Below are 11317 nucleotides of genomic sequence, written 5' to 3' on the forward strand. Positions count from 1 at the left end.
AGTTCAATAACAGTTTGTTAAGAAATGAAAGAAAACGGGTTTTTCTTAAAAAAGTTTCAGCAGCATCTCAGATTAAAATTAGAGAGAACAACACTGCAAAAAGCCAGTCAGATGTGTTGTTCTATCATTTCTTTTTGTACTTCACATACATGTTCTATAGAGTTTTTGATTTGTAATGAAAACAATGAATGTTGATTAAGTTCAATCAACAAACTTAAGATTTCCTTTGTAAGAACAGAATATTATAGGTCCTGATACTTGGCACAGATTCCTCTCTCTTCCTTCATTTACTTGATATCTACCTTTTCGAACTATTAGCAAAACCTATCGTAATTCTCTAATGAAAATGTTTTTTAAGGAACTTAATCTTAATTCTTCCAAATGAACTTAATTTATGTCCATTTTGTATTTGATTTGCATATTATGATGGAAAGGAGTTGCTCAGTAGACTGATGCAGACTTACCAACCTGAGTAAATTGCAACAGTAGTAAGTTTCATGAACAGAAGACTACCCACACTAAGAGAAATTATTTTCTTAAAAATCGTTTGATTCTTATTACAAATATTTCTATCATTTATCTGATCAATGGCAGGCCTCTATAGTTGCAAAGGTTCTACAGGCTGATCTTTAAGAATTTCAGTATACCATGTATTTATTACACTGAGAAGTATTCCTTGCCTCTAGAACTTTTAATTGAAATAGCAAAAGGTTTTCTTGCCAGGGACAAGGAGCGTCCATTTAATCCTATAAGCTTATTTCTAGATTTAGTACACTAATCGCAGAATGGTTGAGGTTGGAAGGGACCTCTGGAGGTCATCTGGTCCAATCCCCTGCTCAAGCCAGGACACCCACAGCATGCTGCCCAGGACCATGTCCAGGCGGCTTTTGTGTATCTCCAAGACTCCACAGCCTCTCCGGCAAGTTGTGCTAGTGCTCAGTCATTTGCACAGTGAAGAATTGCTTCCTGATGTTCAGAGTGAACCTCCTCTGTTTCAGTTTGTGCCCAATGCCTCGTCGTGGCACCGGCCACCACTGAAGAGAGCTTGGCTCCCCACTGTTTGCACCTTTCCTTCACGTATATGTACACGCTGAATTCCATTTGTTCATAGTATTCAGTGGTCATAAAATATGGAATGACAGTATTAAGCTGTTAGAAGTCTGGATATCAGAAATCCTGCCTCTTTTTTTTTTTTTTTTTAGTGATCTTTACTGTTAGAGACTTGAATAATTTTTAAAATACTGGTAACACTAAGGAGACTCATACCATATACTTACATAAGGCAGAAGGCTGGGTTCACTGTCCACTCCACAGATACTGATTAGGAAGTGTAGAATTATTTTCAGATTCTTTGGCCAGCTGTCTGCCAAAGTAGTCCAGACATTTTCAATCTCTGACCAAGCCACTTCATCACCATACTGGAAAACAAAATAAGTATCTCTCCTGAAAACTCCAGCAGAAAACAATTTTTGAAAGTGGTCTATATTGATTTAGTGACACAGTCAGAAAAGGAGACGTTAATCTTGTAAAAAGCTGTTGCCTTTTTAACATTCCAGAACAAAGTTTTCACATGTGTTCACTTTCATAAACAAGTTCTTTCATAAACAAATTCTGGAAAAAGCTATTTATTTATATATGTGAATATATATATTTATCTGGATATTTTAAAAGTAGAAAATTTAGCTAAACATTTTATTATTTATTTTGCACTCAAAAAAATATATAAAATGTATGCTTTATACACTATATAATACATATATATAAATTTGGCAGAGTTCCATGCGTCCCAGTTGCTGACAGTTCTGAATAAAATTCCATGGACCACAGGATGCCTAGAGTCTTTAATTTGTGATTTAAAACATAATCACACATCAGTAGGATTCAAAGACAAAGAATTGGCAGGAACACTGCAAGTGGACAACACTTTTTCTGTGCTGGAAGTTGCTATGGCAGGAAGGGTGAGGATCAATCAGCCTTCAGTAACAAAATCTGTTCCAAAACTCCATTTTGAGAGCATAAGTATAGAGTGAACTGGGCATTATCTATTCAGTCAGATGTCTATATTGAAAAACAACTTATATATTGTTACTACATATAACACTTACTGTAACTCTTATATTACATATTTATCCCAATATCTCAAAACTATCTGGTATAGCTTGGGTAAGTAAGCCAAGAAATATGAACAGTAACTCGTAAAAGTTTCTAACAGTATCTCTGAACACAACAATTCCCTGGAACACCAGGTAATTAGATTTTACCTTTGCAGTCATATACATCAGATTGTTCAGAACCATAGCTGTAGCCTGTGGTGATCCCCAGCCTTCTCCTCGTAGCCAGCGCCTACTGTTCACCATCATTTCTCTGTCTTTCAAAGAATCTTCTTCGTCTTCATCTTGCCGCCGAATGGTTGGCAAAGGTTTCAAGTCTACCAACTCAATATTGTTCATCCATGGCAGCAGATAATGCAGCATCACCTGTCTTCCAGCCGGGTGAGCTGTTTGGATTCTCTGGCTTACTTCTGTCATTCAAAAATTACATATATAGATAAATTGAAAATCAATAATTAGAATTGTTTTGGTAATAACAACCACCACAAACCCAGTAGATCATAAAAAAAAATTTAAAGTAATGCTGGTACTGAAGTGTTTTTTTTCTTTAACTGACAAGTGCAATTTCATAACGATGAAGACAGTCTTCATTAGAGCAAATTCAAGACTGCTGGCTAACACTATGGCTTAAAAAACTAAACTAGTTTACGCTTATACACACACACAACTATACACATACAGAGTTGCACACACAAACACAAAAGTGCATACTGGGTTCTGATAATTCTATAACTGTAAATTGCTGGAAGTTCTGATCAGGTAAGCTTAGTAGGTATCTCTCCACTTCCTGTTTATCTCATTTATCAATTTTTGCAAAATTTAAGCTAGTTTTACTCTATTACAAGTTTTTAAAATTGAAAATGGAAAATAGAATCCAATCACTATTTGCCAGTTTCACTTGTGTAAAGAAAAGGGCACAACCAGTGCTTTCCAGGGAAAAAATGAACCATACAGAAAATGACGTGCAGTACAAGTTACACCCACACAGTGAAAAGTATGGCAGACCAGACTGATGAGTAAGGTTCCAGCACTGCACATGTATTATATAATTAGTAAGGACAAACCAATTTAAGTTACCAAATGGGAACTGTAGAACAGCCTTTTGTGTTTAATAAGTCTTAAGAATTAGTAGCTAGAGCAAAATTCCTCTAATTGAGGAGAGAATTGAAAACCTAGAGCACATAAAAGTGTACCGATTTTGGCAAAAAAAGCATTTAAAATTTTTTCTTACATTAGTCCTAGTTGTTTAATTGATGTGAGAGGTTACTATTTTTCAATTGTTTAAAAATGCTATGGAATATTATTTTTAAGCAATCTGCAGTAAACAAGCAAACCCTAGAAAGAACAGCAGAAGAACTTTGAAAATCAGTTGGAAATGATGTCACTAATACATGAATTTTCCTGGATACTAGAAAGTCAGTAAAATATCTTTGATTCATTGTTTCCTCTTTAATGTATTCCAAATATGAGTAAGCAAAAAATGTTACTCAGTAAATTCCATTTTCTCCATTCATTATGAAGATGTTACCTTGTGGCCCTGATTTTAGTGAATTACATATAAATTAATTATTGAGAAACAAGAACTACGCATTTTGTAAAATATTTCTGACCCGTTGAACTTTTTATTTATTTATTTTAAACCATACCTGAGAAGATAGCAAGTGTTAGTTCAGGATAAGTCCTTGCTAATTCTTCTGACAGTTGATAATATGACACAGAATACAGATGTGGTAAAGGAGAAGGCTGACTCAAAACCCCATCCGTCCTCTGAACTTCCAGTTTGTGAGCATAACGGAACATCTTTGGTTCCAAAATCTGTAATAGTGATGTTCAGACTTTGACGCTACGTATAGAGCTATAATGGAAATCTTTATAAAAACAGACTTTTAAAATTAATGTATCTACTCTCATTTAATGCCTTCTATCTAGATAGATCTCCATATATTTACTGTATTTGCAAACAGTGAGGCAATTCCACAGAACAGCAAATACTTCATTTGATGATCTTCCAGTGATAAATTTCAAAAGTTTGCTTTCTCAAAATAGATCGCTATTAAATACATATTTTACTTTCTTCTATTTTTACTCATTAAATACATATTTTAATATAACAAAATGTAACATACTATTGAATATTTGTATTTCCAAATAATATAGATTTCTGCTCATGAGACAAGGACAGAAACAATGTAATATTTGATGTGCCAAAGATGTAGCAGGAGGCTAAAGCAGTTTAACACTTAAAGTTAATTTTGGCTGATCTTAAGTAGTAGCATTCACTTGAGAAGAAAGATGAGGCTGAAAGGGAGAATGCTGTGAATGCTGACACATTAATAGAGGTATGACTTCAGCAGGGACTTCACTGCTGAATTTAGCTAACAGCAAGAACCCTGGGAAAAACCTTTGGTCTGAGCCACAACTGGTACAGATATATTTTTTTTAAACATCAGTGCTGCCTGTAATATACAGTTTAACCCAAAAGGATCTTGGAAAGCAATAAACATAAGTAAACAACCAACAACATTTCCACTAATATCTCTCCATGTCAGCAGATGAGATGATGTTTGGCATCAATGAAAAATTAGAAAACTGTTGTAGGGCCAAATTAGAAAAATCTTCTTTATGGTTTTGTATGTTGAATAAGCACACGTTATGAAAATATAAGTCTTGAGTGTTTAGTTCTTGAAAACAGACATTTCTACTGACATCTACTTATGCCAAGTAAGGATCTGAGCTAACTATGTACTAAAATAGAGAAGAAAAATATACAACGCATTTTCTTACTGAAAGGACAATTACGCAATACCAGAAATATCTTCGTGTTTGTTTTTGTTTTTTTTAATGCAGAGAGACCATTCTTATTTTAAATCCAAAATAAAGTTTAAATTAAAATTAGCTTACAAACCTGTAATAGTTGCATAGCAACTTCATAGATAGCCCTAGTAGAATCAGCTGCTTTAAACAGTATCAGATTTAGAAGGGTCACTGTATCACACTGGTAATCCCTAGGGAAAAATGCAAGCATGAAATAAACAAAATTACATTTGTCTTTTAAAAATTTGAATTTATTAAATAAAGGCTAATTCACAGGTGATATGATATGGCACAACATAATATTTCAACAAGTTTCTCTAGTGACATACACACAGACAGGGGTGATCTCTATTCTTTAGGCGAGGAAAAAAAACATTCTACATACAATTACACTTTGAAAATGAAAGTTTGATGTTTTGAAAAATGCTGTAATACCTGTTTTGGAACACGCTGGCTATGGCTTTAAAACAGCCAGCTGCTACCCGCTTGGAACCTGTATAACACCGGTCTACAGCCCAGTACATGAGGTTACTCTGGTCAGGGTTGAGTTCCAAGAGCAGCATAACTGCCTCGCAGCCCAGCTGGTGAACCTGTATTCAGAAATGAACCAATTAAAAATAAAAATAAAATAAAAATAAAAAAATAAAAAAGGCCAACTTATAAAAATGGCATAAAAAAGGAAAATAGATATTTAATCCAAAGTATCTGTAATATACAAAATTTGTTCCAGCTAAAAATAATGAGATCACAGTTTAAAATAACAAAAGATAATACTATCAAACTGTTTAACGTTCAACTGGTACACACAGACATAGATTACTGAAGCAAATAACTAGATAGCTCTCTTGATATTTTTTTTCTCAGTTCCAAGTCTATCTTGTGCTATTTACTCTTTCCTGTACACTGATCTGAAAGCATCAGATACAGAAAAGCACTTAAAAATAAATAGGAATTCCACAGTGGGATACAAGTGATTGATCTATGTGGAGACTTACATGTTCCCTTGAGTCTAAGTATCCCACTGGAGCAGTAATTTTATGCAGTCATAGTATCAGTACAACAGAGGCTCAATCTTTTAGATGTAAAGCTTGCCTATTTACATGTAAAGCTTGGTCTTCAGAATTCCATAGGACCCCCGATAGACTTTGACGTCTCACAGACTTCATGGTAAAAATCTTGTCTCCTTTAAATTTATAAAGCTTCTGCTTATTATTACAACTTAACCTAGCTGATGAGTTTATAAATGGTAAATAATATGTTTCACTCCTTGGCCTTTCCTCTTCAGTTCTGTTTTGCCTGTGCTTAGACTGTGATTAGGAACTGCCTTCCTCAACTTTGTGAATGCACATATCAAGGAAAATGCAAAAATACACACTACTAAGACAGCTTTGAGTGTAAGCCACTCTAATGCCTTTGGGCCAAATTGACCACACAACTCATTAACGCATATGTTGAAAGCACTGAGAGTTGCAAACCACTATTTACATTGCCTTTATTACCTTTTTATCCTGTGAATCCAAAATATTATCCAGCCATTTGTATAAATAGCCATCAGATGAGAGCCCAACATTATCTGCCACAGGGCCACAACACAGTACAGCAGACATAGCCTTTAGAAAGTAATTGAAACACATTACATTTTAGTAACTTGGATACAGCAAACGTGCTTTTATCAAGCCCATTAAAATACCAGAAAACTAACTTCTATTCAGACACGGGAAGAAGACTAAGGCTAATAAAAACTATTTAATATCTTGTTCAAGAAATAAAAAAATACAGATCATACCCTTCTGAAATCCCAAACAGAAAGAATTGTCAAAACCAAAAAGCTGACATATGCAAGAGTTGATATGCCAGTTTTATTGCTAATGAACTTTTACATGAAAGCCTTTCTCCTTAGGCAACTGAGGACTAAAGTCATGGGAAGTCAACATTACTAGTAGTTTTAAGAAATTCCTATAGCAAGTGTAATAGTTTACAGTATGGAAAAACCTAAGCAGTCAACAACAGGCAAGTAGGTAGAACAGAGAAAGAATTAAGTCATAAATGACAACAAGGATGTGAAAACCACCCCCAAAAAGCCCAAATGTTAAATTTGCATTAACAAAATCAAAATGGGAATCTATTTCCAAAATTTATGAATTGCTAAATTACCTTTAATGCACAGTATTGGTGTCTTTTTATTTGCATGTTCCTATCACTGTATCTGTCCAGGGGAGTAAACATGATACTAAAAGGACCTGCCCAATGACTGAACAACATAAATAGACTGTGGCGTAGACTTTGCTGTGGAAAGACACTCCTTCTCTGGTGGACTGTAAGAAGAGCACACACAGTTAGACGCACTTTTTTGCTACTGTTTTAGAATAATTGTTTGAGTCTGATTTTACTTTTTGCACTTTAATATAAAAGGAAAAATTAAAGACATACTATTTCAGTAGCATACTAGCTGGATGTAGCTTCATTATAGTCCTGTTGAATGACACTGACGTACAAAAACAAGCTACTTACTAGTCTAAAAAATTTAAATGCACTGTCAACCAACAGGACTTCTGCTAAATGAGAAAATTACTTGTATCCTTCTGTAACAGTACCAAACATCCCTCCTAAAAACTCAGATTGCTAAAGTTGCACTCAAAACTGGTGGTCTAAAATATTTTTACGCAAGTATTCTGAAAATTCAGAAGGGTTTTTTGTTGCTTTTTTAAAAAATAAAATAAAATCACTTTATCAGAATATATTATGATGTTTTTACATACCTGGAACATTTTGAATGATATTTGCCACTAAGGCACTAAAATGGCATCGGATATCTTTCAATGTATCAGAATCCTTTTCATTTTCTGCTTCTAGGAGTTGTCTCGTTAGATCAACGTACTCAAGTAAAGTGTTGTTGAGGGAATGTGTTTCATTATCAAGGCCACCACTTGCACTTAAAAATCAAAAAAAAATAATCAAGCAGTATGCTAAATTTTATATATACGTATATTTTTAAGGAAAACAATCTTTACTTTTATTTATTTAAAAGAAGTAAAACATTATCATTGCAAACACTGAATTAAAAGTAGTTTATTCATCCAGCTTCTGTTATTAGCATAACAGTATATTCTTGTGTATTAAAACTCACTGAAGAATTTTGCATGCTTGTTATATTGGGTCATAAGAATATTAGTAACTTAATTCAGAAGCACAATGTCTTCTCATCAGTGCTGCCCCTACCTGTGACTAATGACACCAGCATCTGCCAACAGTTCAAATATTCGTACTAGTTGTACTCGTAAAATATCTCGACGCCTGCGTCGTTTCATGTTCTATTCAACGAGGAAACACAGAATTAGATAAGTGGAGAAAAAAAATAAAACTGAAAATATAAAACTGCATGGCATATAAAAGCATTATTATATTTCTACTAAACTGGCATCAGTTATCTGGGGTACCAAACTTCTAATATAGGTTACCAAAATTACTAACAATTTTACTGGACCAGACAGTAAACAAAAGCTATCCCTGTTGTAACTGCAAGATATACTTAGTTTACCATCACACATATTATCAAAATAATACACTTTTTATTTTATCACTTTCCCGTCAGAAAGTGAGACATAAAACAATGAACTGAAGTACAAACACCAATCTTCCTACATACTTGCATGCAAGACTAAGAAAACACACTATAGCCCAGTAACATTTTGAAACAAAAATGGTGTTTCTTCCCATTACCTGTACTTAATTACAAATTTATTACTAATAAGAATATTAGCAATAAATACTAAGAATATTTAAGACAAGTAAGAACAGCTACCACAAAAAATATTGAGTAACCATCTCATTGCATATTATTTCTATGGATACATACAGAGGCTTCTAAACCTTACTGTAAAACATGCTCTCCATTAGAAAATTTTTAGTCATACCAGTCAGACAGGTGAGCTTACAGCCATTTTTGTTTTAAAGAACTAAATAAAGCTGGTAGACAGTAGAATTCAATCCTATGTCTTAGGTACCACTAATTGCAGGCATATTACTGATAATATAATGTAAAACATTAAAAACAATATAAAAAAGAAGTAAAACTATGCTGAGGTAACAGGAATTAAAAGAATATGGAAAAGGTTATAGTCATTTTTTACTCATTTGAAACAAAACTGTCCTTATACAGGAATAATACAGAACACACACACACAAAAAAATGAAACACTTCTAATGTAAACACCTCAAAACAATTTTTTAAAGTAATGTTTCACTTTGTTACCTGGTATAGTGACAGTTTTTAGGTGCAGAAGTTAAACAACATAACTAACATTTATTTACTACCATTTGTGAGAAGATAGATAGAACTGCGTGAAAATATTCAATTACCTCTGGCCTTCTTTCAAGTGCTTCCTTAATTATAGGATGTAATTCTTCTATTAGTTCCCTGAATTAAAATAAAAGAATTAAAAGGATAATAACAATCATTAAATTCACATCTCAACTAAAAGATGTTTCACAGCAACTAGTGTTAAAATTTCACTTAAAACACCCTTAGGTTTTCTTTCTTTACCTGTAGCTTTCTGAAATAAATCAGTATTTAAAAAGAGATGTTTCTGAGAAACAGATTTTCCTAATTTAAAGACAGACCAAGGACACCAAATGGATGTCTCAATAATTATCACTAAATTTTCATTTACCAAGTATTATGGCATATTTCTATCAGAGATGACTCATTCATTTGCATATTCAGGGTTTAACAAAGGCTGATGTTGCAAACAGATACTATTAGGAAAAAAAAAGATGTTGGCAGCTTATCATACTATGTTCCTTCAGTTGTCATGATGCATTTAGTTGTTAATAAACATTGCTTCTCTAAGGTCGATTAACAATATGCTGACAGACTAGTCAGATTAGTCTCTATGAAAAATGAAAAGCACCATGTTTTGATGCTGTGGTTACATTCCCAATTTGTTCTGAAGCTCCAGTCTTTATTATTACTCATTTCCTTCTGCCAAACTGCAGCTATCTCATGACTCTAAGAAGGAGGACAAAGGAAGGGGAAAGAGATCAGTAGATACGAGATACATGCAGACAAGGTAAAAGCTTGGATAAAGCTTACTGATTTTACTTTGATAATCGGTACGGTACTAACTACCTCCACCACTTTAGATTTGCTGGAGCATGATCCACATTTTTTCTACTTTCTGTGCTGTTCTAATTTAGACATAACAAAAGCATAATCCTCTTTTCATGGTACATGACTGACTCCTCTGCCACACCATTCAAGGTCCTCCTTCAGGAAATGCATCACAGTCTTGGGAAAGTTGCACAAATTTTTGTGGTCTGCTCAATTATAAGAGACTTAAGTGTGGTTATGGATAGTTTCATACTTTCTTTCAGACTAACAAAAAAAAGAATTTGGAAGATATTTTTTTTTTGGTGGTAAAACATACTAAAGCAGCAACTTTCAGTGGAGAGCACAAGACACCTAGACAAATTTATGTGATTACTAACAGAAAACAAAAGAAAAAGAATATTCTAGCAGGTTTAAGTGGTGTTATCAATAATGATTTTAGTAACTCTCAACATGATTAACATTTCAAATGTTAATAGTCCATAGTCTGTTCTTTCATAAGGAAGCCTTAAACATCAATAAAGGCATAAAATAATAAAGTTAGTTCAACCTCTTGTAATCATTGTCACACAACTAAGTGCTAGAAAAGACAGTGATAATCCATTTTCACAGATTTTTAATACTTAAAAAAGCTGCATTTTTTTTTTCTGTGCTCTATTTCCCTAACTTCGTAATCAATTAGCATAAAAACAGATGAAACACAGCAATTACCTAAAAGCTCCTGGGTTGGTCCTGCCAAGTCCCAGTACAAGGGATTCTGTAATTTCCATGCTCTCAGAGCGCATCATCGGAACTATGTGCTTAAACAAGGAAGAAGGGGATGGAATGCCAATGATCTAAGAAGAAAACCAGAATGAAACAGAATGAAGCAGTTACCTGACACTTAGGTGGTGACATTAAAACATGCTGTAATTACAGATTCTTCTCACAATAAACACTGATTTGAACTACTCATGATAAAAATAAAGTTTTTGATCTTTGACACGCACAACAAATTTCTAAAATAGTACAAAAAGCACATCCTCTCTCTACTGTGATCAAGAGGGCTGAAGATAATTGTGAAGGCCTCAGAAAAATCAGTATTTAACTACCCTAGTCTTTACTGTTTTTTCACTTAATTTACAAACCTCTGGGGGAGATCTCTTCCCATCTGTTTGGTACCCACTGAGGCTCTCTACTGAGTACATAACAGAGTTGAAATAAGATTATTACTAGATCGGTTCTTCTCCAAGAAGTGCTGGGAATGCAGCTAAACAAAATCTTCACAGTCGGCTGAGAAGCACAG

At 33.9% G+C, this 11317-nt stretch overlaps 1 protein-coding gene across 11 annotated transcripts in view; it reads right to left on the reverse strand.

The window, feature by feature from the left end:
• Positions 1–11317, reverse strand: part of FRYL (FRY like transcription coactivator) — a 176843-nt gene that overhangs the window by 48992 nt on the left and 116534 nt on the right. For all 11 annotated transcript variants that reach the window (XM_066995839.1, XM_066995845.1, XM_066995846.1 and 8 more), the window contains 11 exons: positions 10744–10868; positions 9285–9342; positions 8145–8236; positions 7685–7857; positions 7080–7240; positions 6425–6535; positions 5361–5515; positions 5017–5116; positions 3758–3926; positions 2262–2521; positions 1278–1418 (listed from right to left, as the gene is read on the reverse strand). In XM_066995839.1, the coding sequence (XP_066851940.1) occupies positions 1278–1418; positions 2262–2521; positions 3758–3926; positions 5017–5116; positions 5361–5515; positions 6425–6535; positions 7080–7240; positions 7685–7857; positions 8145–8236; positions 9285–9342; positions 10744–10868 (1545 nt within the window). The remainder of the gene's footprint in view (positions 1–1277; positions 1419–2261; positions 2522–3757; positions 3927–5016; positions 5117–5360; positions 5516–6424; positions 6536–7079; positions 7241–7684; positions 7858–8144; positions 8237–9284; positions 9343–10743; positions 10869–11317) is intronic.

The sequence above is a fragment of the Anser cygnoides genome, chromosome 4 (genome assembly GCF_040182565.1).
Source record: "Anser cygnoides isolate HZ-2024a breed goose chromosome 4, Taihu_goose_T2T_genome, whole genome shotgun sequence".
NCBI lineage: Eukaryota > Metazoa > Chordata > Aves > Anseriformes > Anatidae > Anser > Anser cygnoides.